General features: G+C 62.7%; 2 protein-coding genes across 4 annotated transcripts in view; one reads left to right on the plus strand and one right to left on the minus strand.

Annotated features, from left to right (window-relative positions):
- Nucleotides 1-1,077, minus strand: part of LCN15 (lipocalin 15) — a 28,911-nt gene extending 27,834 nt beyond the window's left edge. Inside the window, exon 1 of the mRNA XM_047831377.1 lies at nt 929-1,077. The gene's annotated coding sequence lies outside the window, so the exon portion shown is untranslated. The remainder of the gene's footprint in view (nt 1-928) is intronic.
- On the plus strand, nt 171-24,085 carry RABL6 (RAB, member RAS oncogene family like 6). Of its 3 annotated transcripts, XM_047831369.1 has the most exons (15): nt 179-706; nt 8,503-8,637; nt 10,352-10,399; nt 12,347-12,399; nt 13,333-13,424; nt 15,182-15,322; nt 15,679-15,784; nt 18,335-18,438; nt 20,385-20,689; nt 20,902-21,052; nt 21,963-22,157; nt 22,227-22,455; nt 22,759-22,930; nt 23,266-23,324; nt 23,412-24,085. In XM_047831369.1, the coding sequence occupies exons 1-15, from the start codon at nt 577-579 to the stop codon at nt 23,601-23,603; spliced, it is 2,112 nt and encodes a 703-aa protein (XP_047687325.1). In that variant the 5' UTR covers nt 179-576; the 3' UTR covers nt 23,604-24,085. The 3 variants fall into 3 exon arrangements, with proteins under 3 accessions (XP_047687324.1, XP_047687326.1, XP_047687325.1); XM_047831368.1 differs by having other exon boundaries at nt 171-706; nt 21,963-22,455; XM_047831370.1 differs by lacking the exon at nt 8,503-8,637 and having other exon boundaries at nt 176-706.
- The last annotated feature ends 138 nt before the right edge of the window (nt 24,086-24,223 follow it).

Below are 24,223 nucleotides of genomic sequence, written 5' to 3' on the forward strand. Positions count from 1 at the left end.
GACGTGGGGGGATCACGTTGGGAAGTCTGCGGAAACTTGTGGTGCTGGGTGAGGGGCCAGGGTTAGGGGGTGAACGGCGGCGGGGGGGAGGGGTCCGGCGAGGAAGCGGACAGGTGTCAAGCGCCTTCTGCGAGCCCGGGGACCGCCCCGAAGGCCGGCCGGCCGGCCGGCCGGCCGGCTGACGTGGCTCCGCGCGCACCGCCGGCCCACTGCCCCGCGCATGCGCACAGCCCCAGGCCGCCGCACAGCCGGGGCACTCAGAGGCGCGCCCGGCCAAGTCCGCTTCCGCTCGCGTTCCGCCGCGCATGCGCGCACCCTCTTGGCCCTCGCGGCACCCCGTAGCCGCGCGCCCAGCCGAGCCGACGCCAAGATGGCGGTTCTGACAGACGGAGGGCGGCCGCGCCGGGGGTCCCCGGGGCTGGAGCGGAACCGCCGCGGCTGAGCCCCTGAGCTGCCCTCGAAGCAGGCGCCCGGCCGCCGGGACCCGGGACATGGTGCGATCCGCGCCGGGTCGCCGTCGTCGCCGCCGCCGCTGAGCTCGCGGGCCGCGCCGGGCTCGGACGTGGGAGCGGGAAGATGTTTTCCGCGCTCAAGAAGCTGGTGGGGTCGGAGCAGGCTCCCGGCCGCGACAAGAATATCCCCGCCGGGCTGCAATCCATGAACCAGGCGCTGCAGAGGCGCTTCGCCAAAGGGGTGCAGTACAACAGTGAGTGCAGGCCGGGCGCGCTGGGTCCCTGCCGGGGGACGTGGAAAGGGGGCTCCGAGGGCACGGGTGGAGGAGGGCGCTGCCCCGCAGGGTCCGCAGGCCCGGGCTTTGGCGACTGGGACTTGGCAGACACCAGGGCCCTGTCGCGCCCCCGGGGCCTGGCGGTCTGCGGGGAGACGTGGCAGGTCCTGTTGCTCCGTGTGAGATGTGCTGAGCCCTTACCTGTGGCAGGTACCCTAGGGGTGTTCACTTGGGCTCAGGAGGTGATGTCGGGAGGTGATGCCAGGCTGGAGGCGAGGTCCTGGAGGACCCCAGGGCCGGAGTGGGGGGCGCCTGGGCCCGTGGCGTTCCCCTCTGACCGGTGGGTCATTCCCGAGGAATACGGGCACGTTAAGAAACCTGTGCGTTTAGTTTGCACGGTAAAATTCGTCCAGGCGGTTCCTGGTGCGTTCTGCGGTGCCCTGATTGGCCCGGATAACCTCGTCCAAGAGTGATTCTTATATAACGTGGGGAGAGCTCTGTGGTCTGTGACGCTTGAAGGGGTGATGGGCTCCCCGTCAATGAACCACGTGACAACCTGCCCAGGGGCGGTGAGATCCAGCTGGATGTGGTGGTTTGAGCTTTGGGATTTTTCTTTGTAGACTTCGCATTCAGTTTGAAGAGAATATCATCTACGCCACGCGTTCCTGCCCCCCTCTTCTCTTTTTTTTTTAAGAAGCATTTGTAAGGGATATATTTGGAAAAAGCTCCAGAAGGCACAGAGACTCTTATTGTAGGAGACTTCTCTTCCCCCGAGGGAAGGAGGAGTTATTTTCAGACGCCCTCGGAGCCCAGGACGTTTCCAGTCCTGTCATAAATTATGTAAAATGTATAGCTCCTGAGGCTGATGGTCCTCTTGGCCTCTTTTAAGGTTTTCCATCTGGCTGGCCTTTTCCTAGCATTACTTAAAGGACTTCTATGTTATCTGGTTTTAAATTGTTTTCCTTTCAAGTGTTTGCATATATTGCTACAAGATTTTGGGTTCCTCCCTACCCCCGCCCCCTTTGCCACTTTCAGGGGAACTTTCTGGTCCCTATGATGACATATTGAGGTGGTACCATGCAATATTAAACTAATTAGAAAGACCTTTGTGCAGGTTTGATTTCTTTACATTTATTTATTTTTGAGAGACGGTGCACGAGTGGGGGAGGGGCAGAGAGAGCGAGGGAGACACAGAATCTGAAACAGGCTCCAGGCTCCGAGCTGTCAGCACAGAGCCCGACGCAGGGCTCGAACCTGTGAACCACGAGATCATGACCTGAGCCAAAGTAGGATGCTTCACCAACTGAGCCAACCAGGGCCCCTAAAGACCCCCGGGCAGGTTTTAAAGAGAGGTATTTTAGATGTAGGTGTATTCAACTCTCAATTTTGTATGCATTTATCACATTCAGAGAAGAGAATGGTAGGTAAGTCGAGTTACTCATTTGTACAAAGCTTTAGAATTTCCATTTGGCTCCCTTATTTACTTTTATTACTTAGAGTATTATTTTAAGCTTAATTCTAGTTGTGTGGAAATCAGAGCTGGAAACTGTAAACTTTTCACCTTCTGAAAAGCACTCCCTGACGGGCACATCCCCTGGCGAGGGTGGTTAGGAAAAAGGGGGAGGTGCCATAGAGTTGTTCCAGAGAGGTGAACCCAGCCTCGGGTGGTTGAGGGACAGGCTGTGACTCCCTACAACTGCAGCAAAGGTGGAGAGATGGAGAGAAATCTCATTTAGAGGGAGACTGGCCCAGTAGGTGAACAGTGTGCAACTTGGAAACTTTGATTTCCTTCATTTATTTATTTTCCAAAATACCTTATTTAGGGGAAACCAGCCAGCAATCTGATGAATATAGGTTCAAGATATTTACACGCAAGGGTTGATGGTTTCCAAGTGTATCTGTTGCCTCTTACGGAACCTTGTCCTCCTAGGGCAAAGTTTTCTTTTAAATTGCTGTGATAATAGAGGTGATTCATGTCATATATGCAAGAGCCCCAGCACACACATCAAACTTAGAATCAAACCCGAATGAGACATTGGACCATAATTATACTTTGAAAGTTAATTGCATTCAAAGTGGAAGAAAGGATGTTACCTGACTTGGTCTATCCTTTCTACTCTGGACACGATTTACTGACCGTGTTTAGTGAAGAAGCTTGAACTGGGGCACCTTCCCAGGTCAGGAAACGCCATTCGTAATGGAACTTGTCAGGACTGCACTCCTCACAAAGACAGCGTCCAGACACTGGGACAGCCAGAGTCCTGGCCAGTTGGATCTCAGTGCTAGAATTTGGAAATGGACTTAAACACTTTCTCACTGAAAAACCTCCTGAAAGGCTGATTGCAGGGTGAGAGCTTTTCCAGGGTAAGGAGGAAACGGCTTTGAAATCATATCAAGACTGTATGAACAGACAAGTCATGTTTGAAAAAGAACCAAAAAGAACAGCTAGGAATGAGAAACACGGCCGTTAAAAGCAAGAAGCCAGCAGTCAGGTGAATCAGCGTAACAACCACACTAAGGAGAGAATTCACGCCTGGAAGGGAGTTGTGTGGCACAGGAATGGAGCACCCATGGGGTACGAGTTTCACACAAGATTAGCACGAACGGGGAAGAAGCAATATTTGAGGGAACGAAGGCAGGGTTTTCTTCCAGAATCCGTGAAGTACGTGAAACTCCCAAGAAGTCCCAGTCCAGGGTTTTAAAAACATCCTGCGAGCGTTTCAACATCGAAGTCCACGAAGCAGCCAGAGCCCAGCCCGCCTTCAGAGGAGCAGCCCACACGCCACCGAAGCAGCAGTCCCGTTTGCAGCCTGAGGGAGGTCCTCACCCGAGGAAGCAGTTACTCGCGAGTGTGTGTGCTTCAGCTCGTTTGCAGTCTGAGCCGGACCGTTTGCTGTGCACAGGCGCCCACTGAAATAATGCCAAGGTTGTGCGCCGGGCCGATGGAAACGGCGCTCGGGACACGGGGGTGGGGTTCAGAAGGCTAAGGTGAGCGCCGAGACCGGTGAATATGTGGGGCGAGATCCAAGCAAGCGCTGGTCGTGGCCATCACCGCGATGGTGACTAACATGGTCCAGGTGGAAGGAGGGACTGATCCCCTGGAGAGACTCACGGAGCCCGGGACCGAGCCGATCCGAGTTAAGGCATTGGAAAGGCCTTGTGCTGTTTACAAGGAAGATAAAGAGATTAATTAACTTGAGATGTATCACAGCAAATGTGGATGAGTGTTAAAAATTTAAGTTACTGGGCGGGAGCGCCTGGATGGCTCAGTCCGTTGAGCGTTCCACTCTTGATTTCGGCTCAGATCACGATGCCAGGGTTGTGGGATCAAGCTCCGTGTCAGGCTCCGCACTGGGCATGGGGCCTGCTGAAGATTCTCTCTCCCTCTGCCCCTCTCCCCGGTGCCTGCTCGCTCGCTCTCCCTGTCTCTCGATGAATGAATGAGTGAATAAAACTAAATTTAAAACAATACAATTCAGTGATCATCAACACCCCACGTACTTGTGGTCACTGACTTAGGAATACAGTTTGGAAATTTAGGCAAAACACAAAGAATAAACCCCAAGAAAGGAGAAGGAAGGAAATGACCAAGAAAAAAGCAAAAACCCGTGACTCTTTTTTAAAAGAATCAATTGAAATGTTCACCAGAATGGGACATGGTGTGTGTCTGGTAAAGCAGATTCTGGAGAGATTGATAAAGAAAAAAGACAAATGTCACGAGTGATCAAGAGTCCGCAACTATAACTACAAGGTTTTAAAATGCAAAATGTTCTGAATAATTTTGGGCCAGTAGAACGGAAAACTTAGAGTGGGCAGTGTCCTAGAGAATGGCCCCTAAAGCCGACCCTGAGAAATACAAAATCTGAGATCAGAGAGCCGAGCATCACACTGATGGAGAAGACACAGAGGGCAGGGGCACTCAGCCTGCTTCCTGCACTTGGTAAATCCTGCTGCCAGGACAGAGGAGGACAGTACCAAAAGGGTAACCGTCCGGTCCTGTCCATGAGCACAGAGGGAATAACCCAGTGAGAAGCCGGGAAATCGGATCTAGAAAGTCATCAAAATATTCATAACAAACCATTGTATCGAGACCAAGTAGGACTGCCCAGGAGTGCACAGATTAATAGAAAAGATACATTCTACGCTTTACCAGCGGGTTAAAGGAGAAAAAGCATCACGATCTCAGTAGGTGCAAGATCTGATAAAATTCAACGCCCATTCGGGATTTACAGAAAATAAAAAGAGAAAACCCACTTTTTTTTTTAAAGATTTTTATTTTTTAGTAATCTCTACACCAACATAGAACTCGACCCCACAACCCCAAGATCAAGAGTCACATGCTCCACCATGTGAGCCAGCTGGGTACCCTGAGAAAACCCACTTCTTAAGAAGCAAACTAGGAACAGAAGGAACTTCTTCTACCTGTTCAAGAGTATTTACCAAAACCTGCGTCCGTATATACTAATGAGACATAGGAAGCGTTTCTTTTCAAATCAGGACCAAGGCAAGGACTCCCCTCTTTCACTGAGCTTTCCACTAGGACATAGAATTCCACCCAGCACAAGAAAAAATACAAGTGTGGAGCAGGGGCAGATACGTGCCCTTCTAAAGGGAAAAAAATTAACATAAAAATAATGAATTTTCCCAGGGTGCCTGGATGGCTCGGTCAATTAAGCGTTGACTCTTGATCTCAGCTCGGGTCTTGATCTCAGGGTCATGAATTCAAGCCCCACGTTGGGCTCTGCGCTGGGCGTGGAGCCTACTTTAAAAAGGTGTGGGTGTGGGTGTGGGTGTGGGTGGGAAGTCTCCCTTTGTTGGGACACTGTTCTGTTTAGGAAATGGACTTCTCACGCCTTCTTTACCACAGCGCCCAACCTCTGTTTCTGGCAGCGTGATAAAGTTAGTGAGCTGAACAGCCCTTCCCTTAAAAAACTTAAAAAAAAAAAATTTTTTTTTTAATGTTTGTTTTTGAAGGAGAGAGACAGAGTGTGAGTGGGGGACGGGCAGAGAGACAGGGAGACACAGAATCCGAAGCAGGCCCCAGGCTCTGAGCCATCAGCACAGAGCCCGATGTGGGGCTCGAACCCACGAATGCGAGATCATGACCTGAGCTGAAATCGGATGCTCAACCGACTGAGCCACCCAGGCTCCCCAGAAAGCATTTTAAAAGTTTGAATAAAACATTCAGGAAAACGTCGACGCATCACTCAGTTCTGAACTCAGATAAGGGTTGTGCAGCTGTCTAGTGCACGTTTCTTAAAAGCAAAGGGGGTGATGTTGGGAGGGAAGCCAGCTCTGCAGCCGCCTTCTCCCTGAGGCCCCTGCCTGACCCTGGCTGGGTGCTGGTCCCCATGGGGCAGGAGGGAAAAGCCTGAACCCATTCTAGAAGGGGCCTCTCCCAGGAGAGCCCCGCCCAAAGCCAGGTCTGTGCGAGCCCAGCGGGTGACCTCCGAGAGGGTTTGCCTCTGCATCATCAGTGTGGTCCCAAAGTCTGAAATGGAGGATTTACTCAAGGTCTTCCCAGGTTGTTAGCGTTCCGAACAACGGGCAGAAATACCACAGGTGCCTTCCGACGGCGGCTCCAGCCCGGACCTTGGAGAGGCTCCGGGGATAAAGTTCCAAGAAACTGGAGCTGCTGGTGGAAGATCAGGAAACCGGCAGACAGCGGTGGGAGCAGGGCAGGCTGACAGCAGGCCCTGGCGGCTTCGGGGCTCGGGCTTCAGGGGATCCGGTCGTGCACGTCACTAGCACCGTAACGGCGCTGAGTGGTGAGGTCGCGACGCGGAGCGCGGGAGCGTTCTGTGGTGTATACGGCGTCGGGTCCGCTGCACGCCTGAAACTAACGACGTGTTGTGTGCCGACTGCCCCTCAGTGACAAAGTCAGTACATAGAGTGTGTTTAAAGAAGTGGAAGAGGTTTCGGGAAGTGAGCGGAATCCGAAGAGCATAGAAAAAGGCCAAGTAGGTTTGAAAAGGAGCCTGCCCGGGGAAGCTAGGACCAGGGAAAGCGCGACCATGAAGTGAGAGTCTGACGCCATCAAAAGCAACATCCGGAGAGGGGCGCCTGGGTGGCGCAGTCGGTTGGGCGTCCGACTTCAGCCAGGTCACGATCTCGCGGTCCGTGAGTTCGAGCCCCGCGTCGGGCTCTGGGCTGATGGCTCAGAGCCTGGAGCCTGCTTCCAGTTCTGTGTCTCCCTCTCTCTCTGCCCCTCCCCCGTTCATGCTCTGTCTCTCTCTGTCCCAAAAATAAATAAACCTTGGGAAAAAAAAAAAAAAAAAGCAACATCCGGAGAGTGAAGGACAGCCAGCTCCTGGCCCGCCGCCGGGACGCGCTGGGGGCTCCGCGCTCGTGCTCCCGCCCTCGGGGTGAGCTGCGCGTGGCCTCTGTCCACCCACCCTCACCGAACGCGTGTCTCGTGTGGGTCCTTAACGTGGGGGGTGCTCTCCTAAAGCGACACGCTTCCTGCAGGGTGTTCAGGCTCGTGACAGGGACCCAGGGCATCCCCAGGGCTGCGCTGACAGCACAGACACGTCCTGGCGGCTCTCCCCGGTTCTGCCGGGTGTTTGGCTTCTGGCTGGAATCGCGTCTAGACTGCCCACGGCCTTGAGGGCAGTGAGTGGCTTGTTGTGTCCCATCTGGTGATGGGATAAAGTGGGAGCAAGAGGAACGCCCCTGGTCTGACTGGAGGTGCTTCAAGTTGAAAACAACTACCACGTCCTGATGGCGGAAGCTGGGGAGGGTGGCGGGGGTGGGGTGGGGTGGGGGGTGGGGGGGAGTTGATGTCCTGATGGCGGAAGCTGGGGAGGGTGGCGGGGCGGGGGAGCTGACGTGGTGACCACGCTTCGCGGGATGAGTAGCGAGTGTCCGAGAACAGGGGCCTTGGAGCAGGACGGGTTGCAGGAGAAAAAAGCCGGGCGGCTGGGGGGCCAGGCCAGGGCTCTGGACAAGCTGCTGCTGGCCTCACCCAGCCCCGGGCTGTGAAGCACCAACCGCCGTCCACACTGCTGCGCCGGGCACCTGCGCGGGGCCCAGGAGCATCGCGGGGTCCTGGCGCGGGCTGCCCATCTCATCCACGGCTGCCCCGCCTGCCCCTCGTGTCCCCGCACTCGCTGCCTGCGGGCTCGCTCGCTGCCGCGTGCGCACTCCTGGCACACGGGCCGCCACGTAAATCCACGTCGGACCGGTACGGCACAGAACACGGGCTTGCTGCCGTAACCCCACGTGTGCGGCCTGGAAAGTGCTGGCGCTCTACAAAATCGTGTGCTAAAAATACCAGGGCTGTGAGAAAGTGGGTTAAGAGCAAACTCCCAAAACCTAGGGAGCCTCCTAAGAACATCAGCTGCCGCCCAACCCCTCCGGCAGCCTGACCCTGGCCCTGACTCAGGGAGTCAGGAGTCCCCAGGACATCTGGCTGTAGGCAACACGGCTCTCCGGCAGGTGTAAAGTCCGAGCCCGGTTTGACTCCATCAGCGCCGGGGGGGGGGGGGGGATGTTTAGGGGTTGTGGACAGGGAGGGAGAGCAGAGGGGCCGGGCTGCCGGGACACGGACGGTGTGGTCTCGTCCACGGGCCGAGCAGGGGCCCGACCCCTTGCGGGGGGTCTCCCAGCCAGGCCGCTCCCCGGCGCTGGGCTCCTCCCTGCTCGCCAGCCACGCAGGCCACGCTCTGTGTGGAAGGAACGTGGGTGGCAAGTGGGCTCCTGTCGGTGAAGTTAAAGTCTGCCGTTGGTTTGATTTGTTTACCCGATCTGTCCTCCCCCCCCCCCCCCACCCCCAGTGAAGATTGTGATCCGAGGAGACAGGAACACGGGCAAGACCGCGCTGTGGCACCGGCTGCAGGGCAAGCAGTTCGTGGAGGAGTACATCCCCACGCAGGAGATCCGGGTCACCAGCATCCACTGGAACTACAAAAGTGAGGGCAGGCTGGGGGCAGGGGGGCGGGTCGAGGGTCCGCCCTCCTGAGTTGGGGGCCAGGTACCGCACCCTTTGTGCGGTCGGGGCTTCTATTGAGGCTCCCTAGGCCTCGGTCCCTCGGAGACGCCTCCCCGACTGTGGTGTCCTCACAGAAACCCTGTAGACCTTGAACGCAGAGGGCCGCAGTGGGGGCACCCGTTAAAGCCGTGCTTGGGTTGTCCTGAAATCCCCTCCCGCGGGAAGCTGCTCCAGAGACACAGACGAGGCAGCGGTGGGGGCGCCTCGTGGGGGGCTGTGCCAAGACCCCCTCGGTTCTGAGACCCTAGAGACCACCAGAGGGCTCAAGTTCCAGGTTTACCACATGTGACGCATCAGGGAGTGCCGGGGGGGGGGGGGGGGGGCTGCTGCTCCCGTTACAGCCGGCACTGCGCCCACATATGCTCCACCAGCAGGAAGGACCCCTCTGTCCCTTTGAACCCCGCCCCTTCACCTTTGCAAGGTCAAGGTCACGCGACGGACAGAGCACAGGGCACCTCGAGGCCCCTGGTTGCAGCCGAGCTGCAGGCGCTGTTGCCCCCAGGACAGTACGGCGGCCCCGTGGGCGGCAGGGCAGTGGCTTTGCGGGTTCAGAAATCATGAAACCAAAGTCCTTTGAACCATTTTAAACATCCGTTTTTATTGAAAAAAAAAAAATGTAGTTGTCAGCACACGGGGTCTTTGTGGAAGTCCCCGCTTCCCGCCACATCCCAGGACGGCTGCGTGGATCGGCGCCACCCCAGTCATCAGCTGGGGCTGGCGGGGCCTGAGGGCAGCCACCCACGGCACCCCTCCCCAGCGGGGGTGAAGCTGGCCGTGCCCCTCAGCCTGGGGCAGGTGTGTGGCAATTCCCCACCCCTCCCTTTTCCCCTCGGGACCCGGGGTGGAGCGGCGAGCCACCGTCCTGCCCTTGGCCCTGGGCCCGGACTGGCCATTCGCGGGGTCGGCCCCCTGGGTCCCCCGCACCCCTTCCAGGTCGAGCACCGGCAAGGAGGGTCTGAGGGTCTCTTCCCTGTGAGGAAAAGGCAGAGCACAGAAAGGCCAGTAGTTCTGAGCAAGCCTGGCAGAGGCGTCCCGACGGCCTGCACGAGGGCCCCTCCCCTCAGGGGCCTGTCCTGGACCAGCTCCACCCACGGGTTGGGTGGAAACTTGATGCGGGGGGGGCAGCTAGAGTGGGCCCGCGTCCCGGGGAGTGAAGTTGAGGCCGGTTGCCGGGTGAGCGTCGGGCCTGAGCACCATCAGGCCCACCGAGGCCTGACCCAGCACCCAGAGCCTGCTCCCCAGGTGCACCTGCAAAGAGCACCTGGCCATGTGGACCCGGGGCAGGGACAAGCCCGCCCCAGGGACACCTGCCGGAAAGGGGTGGCATGTCAGCTGAAGACAGGCCAGGATGGCTCGCTGCGCCTTAAGCAGGAGCCTGAAGGAGCGATGAGTCTCCCTGCCGTCCGGGGAGGGGGGAGGAGCCGTGGCTCCTACAGAGGCCCGGGGGGGGGGGGGGGGGGGGGGGGGGCTGTCCTTGGAGAAGGTGCTGAGGGAGGAGCGCAGTGTCTCCTGGCGGGGGACCCACCCTTGAAGAGTGGGAACAAACCTGGACACCTGGGCAGCCCCTAAAAGCCCCTCTGCCCAGAAGGTCGACGGTTACGTCGGGCACTAATCTCTGTATCCCCCTGTTGTAGCCACTGACGACATTGTGAAGGTTGAGGTCTGGGACGTAGTCGACAAAGGTAAGTCCTGTCTCTTTATTACAAGTACATTTTCCTGATGCTTCGTCCATTCTGCGGAGCAGATGTCCCCCCTCCCCCACGCTCACGCTTTGGGCATGTCCTTGTGTGAGTCACGGGAACCTCTGGGTTCTCCACAGCCACAGGGTGGACACAGGAGTGTGTGACCAGAAGGTCTGCCCCCAGGAACAGCCAGGGGCTGTAGCAGGTCTGGGCTTGTGCTGCTTCCCTGAGTTTCTGCATCTGAGGCCGCTCCCTCCTGCGTCCAGGTGGCGGGGCGGACGCACAGCAGTGACCTGTAGGGACCTCGGCCTCTGCTGCTTAAATGCACGTTTCACGCGCTGGGACAGAGCACGTGGCCGTGGGGCAGACACGGACCGGCAGCGGCTGGGCCCCAAAGCCAGAGACCTGCACGAGGCTGTTCTAGAAGCCCTTCCTGCAGCAGTGCCCCTCATGTAGTGCCCTGGGCCCGGAGCTGAGGACCAGCTCCTGGGCTTCTGAAGCTGCCAGCCTCCAGGGGCATGCGCCCACGTGACTGCTGCCCCACGGTCGCTGACGGCGGTGGTGTCTCTGTGCTCTCACAGGGAAGTGCTCCAGCTGTCAGGACCACACCCCAGTGCGCCTGGTGAGGGGGGCAGGCATGCTCCCCCTTCGGAGCCCTCTCCTTCCCTCCTCTGTGTTTCTGGGCAACACAGAGGAGCCGGTGCCGGTGCCCCATGTGTGCCCTGTGCTCCCGAGCACGGTGTCACCCCTGGCCTGGGAGGCTTGCCGTAGCCACAGGTGTCCTCAGCAAGAAAGGACGGGCTGGGTTCTGGTGCCGAAAGTGCAACCCCTGTCCCCTCACCATCGTCTTCGGGGTTGGGTGGGTGTAGGTTCCCAGGCCCGACTCGGCTGCCGTAGGACAGCCTGAGGGTGAGCGGGAGCTCCAGGCAGGCCAGGAGGCTTAAGCCGCGGGGCCCCTGGTGAGTGCTCAGCATCCCTGCAGCTCCGTGTCGCCTGGTCCCCTCCACCACCCCAGCCCGTTGCTTGTGGGACAGGGTGTGAGCGTGCACAGCAGCAGAGGGCGTCGGGTTTGAGAGCCTGGTGGGAAATGCAGAGTGGCAAGGAGGCGAGGCCCGGCGAGTCTTGGAGCGCCCCGAGAAGGGAGGGCACCCGGGAGCAGCCTTGTACCCCAGGGCAGCGGAAGCTCACCGAGAGTGTCGGTGGTGCTGGGATGCGGCCCTGTGGCCCGGGAGCGGCCACCAGGAGGGCGCAACGTGGCCAGCTGCCGTCAGACAGGGACCGCCCGCCGTGCCCCATGGGCCCCAAAGGCAGTTAGAGGGTCAAAAAGAAGCTGTGGGGACAGGCAGCAGCTGGTGTGAACGCGCCCATCTGTAACGGTGATGGTGTGGAACTCTTTATTCCTCAGGACCCGCTGGAGTTGGCTTTAGCTCCTTGGCGCCGCTCAGGGCCGGGCCCAGCTCGGCCGGCACCAGCACCAGCTCGGGGAGCCTCTCTGGCCTCCAGTGCAGCACCTCACAGGCCGGGCCGTGCCAGCCTGTGCCAGCCGGCAGCGCCCTTTCAGGGCTGGGACCTCTGTCGATCCGGGAAGGAAGTGCCCGAGTTCGAACCAGAGCCCGGGTGGGGGCGTTAGGGCGATCTTGCTGAGCGGCCCCGAGCCCTGCCGGACGTCCCTCCAGTCTAGGCCAAGCTCTTGGAGCCCCTCAGGGCCTCTCCTGGTGAGGTCGGCGGCTACAGCTGCCAGGAAGGTCTCGGTAGGGTTGCGGCCGCTTTCTGGCGCTGGTGGGTTTGCTCCAGTGCCCGCTTTGGGGGCCGCGGCTCCCCGGGCCTCCTCCTCAGTAGAGTACGGCGCCTGCTGGAGGTGGGGGCCGGGCACAGGGTGGGATGTGGGGAGCCGCGTCCCTCCCTGGAGCCACAGTTTCCTCTGTGACTTGTCTGTCTTCTGACCAGGGAAGTGCAGGCGGCGAGGTGACGGCCTGAAGGTGGAGAACGACCCCCAGGAGGTGGGTAGGCCGTGTCCGGCCACGGGGCCCACACCACTCAGATGGGGGTTGGGACCCTCCCCGGGACTCCAGTGGCACCAGTCGGCCCCACTCCTCGTGCGAGCCTGCACCGCCCACGGCTGTATTTTGGGATGGCCGGGCCTGCCTAAGCTGCTGGCCTGCAGGGAGCTTGAGCTGAGGGCTGTCGAGGTGCACTGGTCAAACCGTGTGGCCCCACGCACACGTGGGCACGAGTGTGGCTCTGAATGGGCTCTCGCTGTGGCCACCACTCTTGACACAAAGAAGTCGGGCAAACCGGCACCCCTTCCCTTCGAGGGAGGCCTTCACGTTGTTCCCAAGGGCCCTGCTCTCTGTGTCCTCCTGCCCGTAGATGGTCTCACGATTGGCAGGCAGCCTCCTTGATCCCCTCTAGGGCAGGAGGGTTAAGTGACCACCTGGTCCAGGTCCAGGTCTGGCCCTTTGCGTGACACTTTGCCCCTGGCCCCAGCACCGCAGCCTGTGTGCGTGCAGCCCGCGGCCCTGTCTGTGTGCTCTAGAAGGTTCTTTGCAAGTGTCTTCCTCAGTTCTGGAATGTACACCTTGCGATGGGGCGCCGGCTGCTCCAGCCCGCTCGTCCCTCTGTGTGGCGTGAAGTCTGTGAGGCCTGCGGGTGGGATGCTGTTGGCCGGTGGAGAAGGCCCTGATCAGGGGCAGAGCTGACGTGGCCCCGGGGCCTGAACTGTTCACTACTAGACCTTTTGACGCAAAGTTTTCTGACCCCCACCCTGGATAATCTCGTCTACGTGGTTTTTTTTTTTCCCAAAACGAAAATAGCTGTTGTCTTTTCAGATTGTGAAAGTCCTGTTCAGCCATTTCCAGGAGGAGACCGGGTTCTCGCCCCTGGGACTCTGCCCGGAGCACCCTCTCTTATGCCCAGTTCTCTCCTGTCCCTAGGCGGAGTCCGAGATGGCCCTGGACGCCGAGTTCCTGGACGTGTACAAGAACTGTAACGGGGTGGTCATGATGTTCGACATCACCAAGCAGTGGTAAGGGGGCACTGGCCGGCAGCGGCCGTCGAGGCTCCTAGGGCCTCGCCACCCGGAGGGCTCCCTCTGCAGCCCAGCGGGCGGTGGTTACGCCGGCATCGCGGCTGGTGCCAGACCACGGGAGCCTGTCCGTGGGCGTCGTGCGCTCCAGCAGTTCAGCCGCCGGGAAGCGGAGGCCCAGCCGTCTCTGGACGTCTCTGTGTGGCGGGCGGGCGGGGGGCACGGCCCCGGGGGAGGCGCACCTCCCACAGCCCACGGCCTTCCCTGAAAGGACCACGCGGCGTCTGGCGGGATCGAGCGACCGCTTGTTTGGGGCTCCCCGAGGACACGCCCCACATCCTTTGATCACGAGGGGGCGCGTAGCTAGAATCCCAGCGAAACGCTACAGAGCAGGCTGCGGGGAGGAGCGTGGGAGGGGGCCACACGGGCGACGCGAGCGAGCGGACTCCCCGGTCCCGCCTCTGCATCAGCCCGAGGTGGCGGCTGGCGAAAATGGCCTGTGGGGTCTAGCTCCGCCTTGAAATTCTCATCACCGCATACGTAATCCCGCCGTGAGAGGCTGGCCCAGGCGTCACTTGGTGCCGGCCAGGTTTTCCTCAGGGCGCCGCACACACAGATTCCGTCTTCGGGACACAGGCTCTTATACACGCATCCGCAGACGCTGCGTTTATCTGAGGGCACGTTCGCGCACGGTCGGAGGTGCCGGCCTTGCGCAGGTCAAGCTTTCACTCTCGGGAACCCGGAGGGTTCAGGCCCAAGGGATCTGACGGGGCCTCCCGTCAGCCCTCCCGGCCCGCAGGGATGCGGTCCCTCCCGCCGGGGACCCATCACTAGCACGTGCGCGGGAGGCCCCTGGGTGGCAGCAGGCGCACCTCGGAAGCGTGCAGAGCAGGGCGGTGGCCCCCACGGACAGACGTGCCTGTGCGAGAGGCGGCCACCCTGCTCTCCCGGGGTCGGCGCCAGGGAAGGCCGGCGTGTCTCCCGAATGAGCTGCAGTGGTCCCTGCCGCCAAGGCACCTAGAGGTGGTTTCCCCGCCTAGAATCTGCGAGGGCGCAGCTCTGCGTAGGCCCTCGGCATCCCCGAAGCTCCCCGCGGCCTTTGCCCAAGGCCAGGAAGGACCACTGGCGGGAGCAAGGGGGGAGGGGGGAGGTGCTGTGTGCGAGGGGCAGCAGGAGCCCGCCCGCGGGCCTGGGGCAGGGACGGCAGGGGCAGGTCAGCCCGGACGGGAGCAGCCGCGGCACCCTGCCGGTGGTGCCACTCTGTCTGGAGCCTTCCCACGGCGAACGAGAATGGCTCCTCTGAGCCCTCGTGGGGCGGCGGCGTTTTCCGTGGACCGCGTGGGCCGGAGCCAGGCCTGAGTCACTGGGCCCCGCGGCCTCGGACAGAATGCTGGAGACGGGCCCCAGGGCGGGAGGCGGACCTTTTGGTCCTTTGATAACAGTTTCAGTTACTGTGCCTCCCGGGAAAATGAAGTCCAGTCTGTCAGCACGGGCGTGCGTGTCCGCATCGTGCCCGGTGGCGGTCTCTGGGTCGGGACGCGCTTCGCACCACGTGTTGGCCCCACGGGGCAGCCGTGCCCCACAGGGGGTGCAGAGACACCTCACCCAAGGGACTCCCAGGAAAGGAGGTCGAGAGAGGCGGGAACCAGCGGAACCGAGGGCTCGGCCCTCCCGGCTCCGTGCGCTCCGGGTGAAGTGGCGGGTGGGGGTGTCACAGCTGACCCTGAGGACGTCTCTCCTCACCTGTACCCCCTCAGGACCTTCAACTACATTCTCCGGGAGCTTCCCAAGGTGCCGGCCCACGTGCCGGTGTGCGTGCTGGGGAACTACCGCGACATGGGCGAGCACCGAGTCGTCCTGCCCGACGACGTGCGTGACTTCATCGACAACCTGGACAGGTGGGTGGGTGGCCGGGAGACCTGGCACCTGGGACGCCCTCCTGCCCTCCCTCCTGCTCCTCGGACTCGAGGCCCAGCCGCATCCCAAGGGGCTCAGACTCCTCCCCCCTGCTCCAGCAGGGGCCCTGCTGCGGGCAGCGAGGGTCAGAGAGTGACTGGCAGAGGGTCTGCAGAGGGCAGAGTGGCTTCCTGGCACCAGGCAGGCCGGGCCGGGGCTGGGTGTCGGGGTGATGCAGTGAGGCCCCCCTCGGGGGCGTGGAGGGCCGGCTGGCCCGGGTGTGGTCCGCGTTCCAGAGGGGCTGAACCACCCCCCCCCCCCCCAAGCCTCTAGAACCTTCTGTTCCTCCTGCACACAGGCCCCCGGGCTCCTCCTACTTCCGCTACGCCGAGTCCTCCATGAAAAACAGCTTTGGCCTGAAATACCTTCACAAATTCTTCAACATCCCGTTCCTGCAGCTCCAGGTGAGCCCATCCCCGGGGGCAGAGCGGCAGCGCTGCTGCCCGCAGGTGCCGTCCCAGTGCAGGGGCGGGGCCCCCTCCCGAGCAGAGCCAGAGCCGTCTGCCTGGAATGCGGCCGCCGTGAGGGCTCACTGTGCAGGTGCCGGCGGCCCCGTGACGCCCACTCCCTCCCCCTCCGTCCCCCTCCGTCCCCTTCCTCTGCTCTGCTGCTAGCCTGAGACCCAGGCCTTTCTAGAATTTTCATGGATGTGGCTGCAGGAGAATGCAGGGATCCTTAAGATGTGTCAGGCCGTCTCTGACCGACAAGCCAGGAACTAGACGTGTGGGCCGGCGGGTGCCCCAGCCCCTCTCCCCCTGGACCCACCCTGAACCCGGCCATGGGCTTCACCAGGCCTGCTCGGGTGCCTCTTCCCCGTGTGGGCACAGCCTGCCCCCAAAGGCCCACAGGAGGGCTCTGCTCCCCAGCTCCTCTGACCCCCGCCTCGTGGCAGGGGTGGCCCCCGCTGGTGCGTAGCTGCGGGGAGAGCCCCGCCATGTCTCACCCCCACACACACTGTGCAGGCACAGTGCCTGGTATGCGGCCTGCTGAGTCCAGGTAGCACGCCTGCCCTGTCTCGTTCCCTTCCTCTCTTCCTCCCTTCCTTCTTCCTCCCTTCCTCCTTCCTTCCTTCCTTCCTCCTTCCTTCCTTCCTTCCTTCCTTCCTTCCTTCCCTCCTTCCCCCCTCCCTCCCTCCCTCCCTCCCCCCCTCCCTCCCTCCCTTCCTCTCCCCCTCCCTTCCTTCCTCTCCTCCCTCCCTCTTCTCCCTTCCTTCCTCCTTCCTTCCTTCCTCTCCTCCCTCCCTTCCTTCCTTCTTCCTTCCCTCCTTCCTCCTTCCTTCCTTCCTTCTTTCCTTCCTTCCTTCCTTCCTTCCTTCCTTCCCTCCTTCCCCCCTCCCTCCCTCCCCCCCTCCCTCCCTCCCTTCCTCTCCCCCTCCCTTCCTTCCTCTCCTCCCTCCCTCTTCTCCCTTCCTTCCTCCTTCCTTCCTTCCTCTCCTCCCTCCCTTCCTTCCTTCTTCCTTCCCTCCTTCCTCCTTCCTTCCTTCCTTCCTTCCTTCCTTCCTTCCCTCCTTCCCCCCTCCCTCCCTCCCTCCCTCCCTTCCTCTCCTCCCTCCCTTCCTTCCTTCTTCCTTCCTTCCTCCTTCCTTCCTTCCTTCCTTCCTTCCTTCCTTCCTTCCTTCCCAGACTGAGAGCGAGTGGGGGAGAGGGAGAGAGAATCCCAAGCAGGCTCCACACTGAGCACAGAGCCTGACATGGAGCTCGATCTACGACCCTGGGATCATGACCTGAGCTGAAATCAAGAGTCAGACCCTTGGGGCCCCTGGGGGGGCTCAGTCGGTTAAGCGTCCAACTTCAGCTCAGGTCGTGATCTCGCGGTTTGTGAGTTCGAGCCCCGCGTTGGACTCTGTGTGGACAGCTCAGAGCCTGGGGCCTGCTTCTGGTTATCTCTCTGTCTCTCTTTCAAAAGTAAAACAACGTTTTTTAAAAATTAAAAATAAGTAGATGAAAGAGAGAGGGACACTCAACCAACTGAGGCACCCAGGCGTCCCTCTGTTTTCTTAATAAACGTTTTACTCTGGAGCAATGTTAGGTTTACACACAAGGGACAGGGACGGTGCAGAGGGCTCTCACACCGCCCGCTCAGTTTCTTCGGTACCTCTCTCCAAACCACAGGCAGCGAGGGTCCGCCGACTGCCACCCGCTGCCCCCCGAGGTGTCCCGCTCGGGCCCGGCCCCACCTCCCACGTCGTCCTGAGCCTGCTCTGGGCTGTGCGATCGCCATGAGCCCCGTTCAGGGTCGAGGCTCTGGGCTTTCGGGGAGAAGCCCGCAGAGGTGACTGCCCTTCTGGGCACATCACGGCAGGACTCGTGACCTCTTGTCCCTGGGATGCTGGCCCGGGGCCCCTGTGCAGCCACAGTGGTTTCCATTCTTTGTCCAGAAAGGCGTGGGCTTGCCCGGGGAGGTGGTGGTCTTTCCTCTCCTGTCCTTCTGTCTTTGGAAGGAAACCAGGGCCCTGCAGACAGGGTGGTTGCCATTTGCGGCTGGAGGGAAGGCTGGCGTGGGCCCATTTCAAGGCAGTGTCCGCGGTCACTGCACCCTGCCCTTCCTTCGGGGAATCCGCATCGTTGTCATAGATCCCTGTAGCTACGACCCGCACACCCATGCGGAGGTGTCCCTTGTACCTGGCGGGCCACACCGCGTGTCGTGTCGCTGGAGCAAGCGGCAGAAGGTTGTGCGGCTGATGCACGGAGGCGCTGAGGCGCTGAGCTCCGGCCCCACAGCCACATTCGCACGTCGGGGCCGCGTGGACCTCTGGGGCCGCGTGTGGGCGGGGCGCCGTCTTCCAGTGGGTGGGGGGGATGCTAACATCAATGACCTCGTCCTCGGAGCCACGGCGAACCGCCTGGGTGTCGGACGAGGCCTTGGGCGCCATGCCCCGTGCTCAGCTGCTGCTTAATTCCTCGAGGGCTGGCCGAGCAGGGACACGAGGCTGAAGGGGTCTGCTTCCCCCGTAGAGAGAGACGCTGCTCCGGCAGCTGGAGACGAACCAGCTGGACGTGGACGCCACGCTGGAGGAACTGTCGGTGCAGCAGGAGACAGAGGACCAGAACTACGACATGTACGTCAGCCCGGGGGCCGCCTCGGGTCAGACCTGCGGGCAGGCTCTGCGGGAGCACCGAGGGCGGGCCCGCCACGCACGCCTCTGAGCGGGGGTCTGCCTAGGAGACGGCAGCAAGGAGAGCCCCCACCCGGGTAGACCCGGCAGCTTGGGCCGGTCGTGTTGCTCAAAAAACCCGAGTCACTTCCTCCTCGGATGTGGCCGTGCACAGGCTGGAGCAAGGCAGGGGGAGTCCAGGCCCCCGAGGGGAGGGAGAGGAGGGCGGCCCTCGCGGTGAGATCAGCCCCGCAGCCCTCCCCGTTCCCTGTATCGGGGTTCTTCATCGTTAACGCGCAGCGACACCCTTGCTTTCTAGAACAGGCAGCTTACGTGTCAGGTGGAGCCCACCTCACCTCGGGAAGCAGACGCTCCCTGGGGACGGACACCCTGAGGCCCTGTCCCCTCCCCATGTCCACCCTGCAGATTGGGGCCAGGCCTTAATTGACCTGACGGGCCCCCAGGGGGCCCCAAGCTGACAGGGGTAACCGGGGTACAGCTGACCGTCTGTTTGCCAGACACGGTTGCCGTTCTGGGCCACGGTTCCCACTACCCCGGGCCGAGTGTCCACCTGAGCCCCTGGCGAGACCGGCCATCCCCGATATCTTTCGCTGGGGCTGCCATGGGTTTGAGTTCGGTTTCCCAGATCAATGGTGATGTAGAGTAGGGCTCTCGGAGGCCTGACCTCGGGGAGGCTTGTGGGGCAGGAGTGGGAGCTCGGTCCTCGGCAGCGGAGGGAGAGCGGTTCGGAGCAGAGCGTGTGCCCTGCCAGCGGCACGGCTGAGTGGTGCCGAGCGCCCCTGTCCGCTGCATGCTTGGGATCCCGTCCGCCCTCCACAGTTCCCCAGGGAGGCACGCGCTCTCTCGGGCAGGTGTGACCCGAGCTGCCCCCGAACAGACCGGTGCCCGCGTTTTGTTTGGTGCGCAGAGAAGGCACGTAAACGTCGGAGCTGAGGCGGGGCACGCTGCTTCCCGGCCTGGGCTCCTGTCCTGGGAGCGCCGGCACCCCAGTAGGCGCCTGTCCCCCCGGGAACTCCGAAGGGCCTTAGGGTCTCCCTGGAGCCAGATCCGTTCGTTGGTTCTGGAACCGGCTCCAGCGGTTCTGGGGGAGTGAGTTTTCACACACTGGGGCTGCTTGGCCGGTCCCGGTGGGAGCCCCACCCTGGCGAGCAACTGCCCGCACCGTGGAGCCCGTCCCGGGGTTGACCCGCTTCCGTCAGCTCCTCTGGCTGAGAGCGCGGGCACCCGGCACCACCCGGCCCCCTGCCCCCTGGGGTGATGGCAGCCGGAGAGTCCCCTGCGCTCACCCCACAGCCAGCCCCGACATCAGGCAGCACTGCCAGGGGCCTGGCAGAGACGTCTCCACGACGCTTCCTGGAACATGGGGGCTAGGCCGCCGCAGACGTAGGCGGGCAGCCGGGTTCCGCCCTCACCCTGCCCTTCTTTCTCGCCTGCCCCGGAAATCCTAAGTCGGAGGTGCCGGTGCCCAGGGAGCTCAGCCGGCAAACGGGCCAGCTCTTCACTGCAGACCTCCTGTGGGGAAGCCTCCACGGGGAAGGCGTTGCCACGGGCTGGTGGCACTCCCCACGGTGGCCCACGAGCGGTGGGGCTCGTCACTGACCTCCAGGGGGACTCGGAGCCCCTGGTCTTGGCTGCTGCCTGTCTCGGGGGTTGGGGGCCTCCCCACCGCAGGTCCTGTGTCACGGGTGGAGAGCTCAGGGCATGAGCCAGGGGACTGCCACGCCCGCCTGTCAGCACCCGCCGGCACCTTCCCTGTGGTGCTCTGCTTGAGGCCTGGGGGGCAGGAGGGCTGATAAGCCCGAGGGTGAGGACTCTGCTGTCACCCGCAGCTCAGAGGAAGAGCCCCAGGGGAAGGCAGGTTGCTCACTGCCTGCCCTGTGTCCCCCCAGCTTCCTCGAGATGATGGAGGCACGCAGCCGTGGCCACGCGTCCCCACTGGCCGCCAACGGGCAGAGCCCGTCCTCGGGCTCCCAGTCTCCGGTGGTGCCTCCGAGCACCGTGTCCACGGGCAGCTCCAGCCCTAGCACGCCCCAGCCGGCCCCACAGCTGCCCCTCCAACCCCCCTCGGCCTGCCCCTGCCCCCCACCCCCTGCGGAGGCCCCACCGCCTCCCGCAGCCCCCGCCCCGCGGCGCAGCATCATCTCGAGGCTGTTCGGGACGTCGCCAGCTGCCGAGGCGGCCCCTTCATCCCCAGGTAAGCCCGGGAGCAGCTCTTCGGGGTGGGCCTGACGGGCGATGTGGCGGGGCGCCCGGCCCCCCTGGCCCCGTGAGCTTGGAGACCGGGAGGGGGTCCCCGTCCTTCCTTCTGGCCAGGCAGCCCCGTGGCCGGTCACCTACATACAGCCTGGGACGGGCCCGGCAGGGGCAGGCATCGGACAAGCAGGAACCGGCCTGTGCTGTCCACAGAGCCAGCCCCGGCCTCAGAGGCCCCGGCAAAAGTCCAGAACGTGGAGGATTTTGTTCCCGAAGATGGCCTTGACCGCAGCTTCCTGGATGACACGGCCCCCCGGAAGGAGGAGAAGAAAGTCGAAGCCAAGGTCTCACAGGACAGTGACAGGTGAGAGCAGGGGCCAGGCAGGTCAGGGCCCTCAGCCTCCCCTCTGCCTTCTATACCCCTGGGTGAGCAAAGAGGACAGGCCTCACCAGTCCAGCAGGACCTCGAGGGAAGGGCTCAGGGAAGCTTCCACGCTCCAGGAGGAAGCCCGCTCAGACCAGCCATCGGGCTGCTGACTGGCGGCTGGACCTGGGGCTCGTCCCCCTGCCACACGGAGGGAGCAGGGGCAGCGAGGCTGGCCCGTAACACAGGTGGCCCGACCTGGCATATCTGTGGTGCCCCGTGACCTGCCTGTCCACACGTTCTTGGGCTGATGCCATTTGAGAGCGCTGGCGGAGGGGCAGCCTGTGAGGGCTCCCTGGGAGGTTGGGCCTGGCAGGGTGGGGAGAGAGAGAGAGCAGTTCAGGCTTGGCCGCCCCACCCCTGCCGCTCACCCTTGTCACGGGTTCTGGGCCTGTCCTGCGCGAGCTCCCCCACGCCACACTGACCCCAGGTCAGACCCGCCGGTCCCTCCGGGAGTGAGAGTAACAGAACTGAGCCGGCAGCCGAGCCCCTCCACACCCACACCCTTCACCCGGCCTTCGTGCAGGAGGGCACCCACACTGCATGTAAACGGAGAAGCCCCCCCCCCCCCGACGGCTTTCCAGTGTGTGGTGGTATCCCTGCCCCTCCCCCAGGCCCCCACCTCACTCCCCCCCTTCCGCCAGCTTGTGCCACTTTCCTGCCACACCGGTGGGTCCCCTCCGTGTCCCGCGTCCTCACGCAAGTGCCAAGCACCAGCGGTAGAGTGGCTCCCGGCCCGGTGCCCACACCCGGCAGAGAGGACATCCAGAGGTGTCCGGGGCGCAGGGTGGGAAGCCGGACTCTCCGTACCCGCCTTGTGTCCTCTGACCGCCCTGCCCCTCCTCTGCAGCGATGGGGAGGCCCCGGGAGGGAACCCACTGGTGGCAGGCTTCCAGGATGACGTGGGCCTTGAAGACAGGCCGCCCGCGGGCCCTGTCCCCAGGAGAGACACCACTGCCAGCGAGGAGGAAGCAGCGGGGATGGCGGGGCACACCAAGGCCACTGCCGCGACCCCCCAAAAGTGCGCTGAGCCAGAGACCAAACGGTACGTGGAGGGGATGCGCCCTGGGGTGGGGGCGGCCGAGAGCCCCCTGACCTCGCCCTTGTCCCGAAGGCCATCCACGCAGGCCTCGAGGCCACCTAGGGCCGTGGAGTCCCGCCGGCCAGGTGTCCGCAAGTCCCACCGCCAGGACCCCTCAGGAGGCCGCGAGGAGAAGAGGGGTGAGCAGGTGGTGTCATCATCGTCATCAAGTGACCCCGAGGGGCCCATCGCCGCCCAGATGCTGTCCTTCGTCATGGACGACCCTGACTTCGAGAGCGACTCAGACACTCAGCGGAAAGCGGTGAGGAGGGGACGGTCTCGATGGGAATGGCAGGATGGAGCAGAGAGGGCCAGGTGACGACATCCTGGGTTGAGAGCCCCAGACCAGCATGTGACCCCAGGGCGGAGTGCTGGGGCCCAATCCCATGACAGCACCCACAGAAGGGCTGCGGTGTCCCGGCTGCCACACCCGGGCCCCGCTGGCCACCCCGAGTCCAGGCTGGGCGTGGGGGCCCCTGAGGTGGCTGTCACCTGCCCGAGAAGCGAGGAGCCATCCCACAAGGGTCACGTGACAGGTGGCCACCCAACCTGCCCCCCACTCCAGGAGGAGTTCCCGGTGCGAGAGGACCTCTCTGACGACACGGATGAGGACGCCCGCCCTGCCCAGCCACCCCCGCCCTCCAAGCCCCCCGTGTCCTCCTTCAGACTGAAGGATGACTCGGACCTCTTTGGCCTGGGACTGGAGGAGACGGGCCACAAGGAGATCAGTGACGAAGGTAGTTGAGGGGCTGGGGGTCCCACCGCCACCTGCCGAGTGCTTGCCCGGGAGGTACCTGGCGGCCGGGAGAGTTGGCCTGCTGTGTAAGCCCCTGGAGCACCCATGGCTCCCTGTGGCCCTGGCCCTGCCCTCCATCCTGGGCCCCGACCTGCAGTGTCACCTGGGACACGTCCCGGAAGTTCCTTGTCCCCCAAAGCGGAGGAGTGGGGCTTGTGGTGGGTCGGCCCCACGGCGAGAGAGCGCCCCGGCCGCCCGCATAGCCCGGTAGTGCCCCCTGTGTGCTCTCCAGCACTGGGGAGGCTGCGGGGCCCACGCGGTGTCTCCTCTGTGCAGAGAAAGAGGGCAAGCCTCCCTCGAAGGAGAAGAAGAAGAAAAAGAAGAAAAGCAAAGAGGTAGGAGCCCTGCCTCCCACCTCCGGGCGCCCGCTGGGCAGTGTGGGGTCCCGGCGTCCACACGGCCTGAGCCACCCCTCTTCCCAGGAGGAAGAAAAGGCCGCGAGGAAGAAAAGCAAGCATAAGAAGACCAGGGACAAGGAGGAGGGCAGGCAGGAGCGGCGGCGGCGGCCCAGGGGCACCACCGAGAGGACCGCGGCCGACGAGCTGGAAGCCTTCCTGGGGGGTGCGGCCCCGAGCGGCCACCTCCGCGGGGGCGGGGACTACGAGGAGCTCTAGGCCTGGCTCCGCCGACGGCGGCCCGGCGCGGGGATGGCCGCGGGCCTGCTCCACACTCGCTGGGGAGGCTGGGCCCGCCCTGCACCGAGCCGGGCAGCGGGCAGCGGGCAGCGGGCTGGGCCGTGCGGGGAGCCGGCCCCCAGCGCTTCTCAGGGATGGGACTGAGGCCGAGGAGGCCGAGGAGGCCGCAAGGCTGTTTACAGGGCGGGGCGCGTCCTCGTCACCGGCCGGCTCCTGCTTGCCCCTGGCCCGCCGCGCTCGCTCTCCTGGGCCCCCCACGCGCGGGCGGGCTCCGCTTCCTGCCCCTTTCGGCATGGGGGGCAGACGCCAGGCGGCACTGGCGCCTTTTCCCGGGCCCAGGGTCCAGCTTCGCACCTGCGCTCGGGCTCGCTGCCGGCCAGGCCGGGAGGTCGTCAGACACTGTTTCTCTCGTGTTCCTCCACCACTCCACTCTGACCATAAAGCTCTCCTGTTTTACCGCGTCTGTGTGTGCTTCTCCCTGTGAGCCGCCCCGCCTGTCCCGGGTGGCCCTGGGTTGGTGGGCAGGTCCTAAGCTCCCTGCCCTTCTCCCGGAGAGGCAGCTGCCCACCCCCCCGCCCCGCCCCCAACCCATGGGAGGC

This window comes from Prionailurus viverrinus, chromosome D4 (assembly GCF_022837055.1).
Source record: "Prionailurus viverrinus isolate Anna chromosome D4, UM_Priviv_1.0, whole genome shotgun sequence".
Lineage (NCBI taxonomy): Eukaryota > Metazoa > Chordata > Mammalia > Carnivora > Felidae > Prionailurus > Prionailurus viverrinus.